Raw genomic sequence first — 1654 nt, 5'->3', positions numbered from 1 at the left:
CAGCCGGCCGCTGTGTGGAGCTGGACTGCTGGAAAGGCCGAACGGCTGAAGAAGAGCCGGTCATTACACACGGATTCACTATGACAACCGAAATATCCTTCAAGGTACAGCAACACGGCACACCGGTGGAGTTGGCTTTAGCTGGGCAGGGAGGGGTTCTTTCACATAAAATGCATCACAAATAATTGCTAGGAGACTACTGCATAGATGGAAGGGAAATGGGAGGGCAAAAAGATGGTTTAAGAGATTTCAGAGCACGTGCAGAATCATTGGAAGAGAAGAGTTTGGACCTTGCTCAAGAAGAGGTTCTTCATTGTCATGACAGTTGGAGGAAAAGGATGTGCTAGCCTTTGCCACCTGGGCTCAGCACCCAGGTCCCTGCTCCGTGAGCATCTCCACAGTAAATCTCAGAGGGAGAGAAACAGGGGCAACCACAGCCAGGACTGAAAGACCAGGTATTGCCACCACAACTGATTTTACACCAGTGTAAAATGGCTCTGTGGATGTGTCTGGAGCCAGGGGAGTGGGGAGGAAGGACTGGTTTGTGTTACAGCTCCGTAGCATGTGGCAGGGAGGAGAGCTGAGATTAAGGCCACGTGGATTTGAGCAGTGTCTCTTTTTCTCTTCTCTGCCTGGTAAGTGGGAGTGGGAGACAGAAGTGATGGACTGAGGCGGGAAACAGAAGCTACCGAGGAAATCTCTGCAATTTGCAACCCTTTCACAAGCCCGTGAGCAGTGAACAGGCTGCTCGTGCCCGGATGAGCAGGTCCCATCCACAGGGTCCAGACGCTCGGCGTTATATTCTCAGTTAAAACAATGAGTGACAGTGTGTGCAGTGTTACCCTTATCCCTGATATGTGCGATCAGATCCGAAGCACTGGAGGATGAAAAAAAGAAAAATTAGTACCTTTGGAGGTTGTGAGGGAATATTTGTGCCATTCAAACCCGAAACATATAATCTGTATTACTGAATTTCAACTTCCAATTCCTTTTTCTGTAACAAAGTAGAAATAGATACCCTTAGCAATAACCTCAAATTGTCATCTTCTTGTTATTAAAGATATTTTTGATCCGAGGTGTTAGAGTAGGTGTTTTCTGATACTTCTAAGATTGGTAGTCAGCAGAGCTTACAGTGATACATGAGGATATCAGTTTTGAAGTGTGAAGAAATAATTCTTGTTCATCTGAGACACTAACTCACCATGGAAATACATTTCTAGCCTTACCTGTGTGCGAGAATGTGTGGAAAAATGTTCCTTACCGGATTGGGGGATGTTACAGGTGTTAGGTGTGGCTTCTCTGCTAGCTACAGCTCTGAAGCACATCTCCCACACCTGAAGCATGAGTTGTTGGGTTGTTTGGGATTGTTTGGGGTTTTTTTGCCTTCTAGTGCCTTCCTTTAGGAAAAAACACAAATGCTGCCACACAGACAAAACACCAGATTTCTCTCGCACCAGAGCACTCCCTTCTTTTTTCAATTTGTTTTCTCTAAGTCTTCATTGATTGAGTTAATCACAGGAAAACGTAAAACATCCTTCTTGCACATTCGTTATTAAGTTTTCAGTTATGTTTATGTGAAGCCAATTACGTTTATAGGCCTAGAGTTTGATGGCTGGAAGTCCTTTAATTAAGGAAGATAGCTCTCAACTCTGGT

The 1654-nt window shown here is 45.0% G+C and overlaps 1 protein-coding gene across 1 annotated transcript in view; it reads left to right on the top strand.

Moving 5' to 3' along the window:
* PLCB1 (phospholipase C, beta 1 (phosphoinositide-specific)) overlaps nucleotides 1-1654 on the top strand; it is a gene marked incomplete at its 3' end in the record, with an annotated part of 295565 nt that overhangs the window by 265200 nt on the left and 28711 nt on the right. Inside the window, exon 12 of the mRNA XM_010144484.1 lies at nucleotides 4-104. Coding sequence (XP_010142786.1) covers nucleotides 4-104 — 101 coding nt within the window. The remainder of the gene's footprint in view (nucleotides 1-3; nucleotides 105-1654) is intronic.

Source organism: Buceros rhinoceros, unplaced genomic scaffold (assembly GCF_000710305.1).
Source record: "Buceros rhinoceros silvestris isolate BGI_N320 unplaced genomic scaffold, ASM71030v1 scaffold1301, whole genome shotgun sequence".
NCBI lineage: Eukaryota > Metazoa > Chordata > Aves > Bucerotiformes > Bucerotidae > Buceros > Buceros rhinoceros.
The sequence above is the reverse complement of the archived record's forward strand: the minus strand, read 5'-3'. Positions and strand labels throughout refer to the sequence as shown.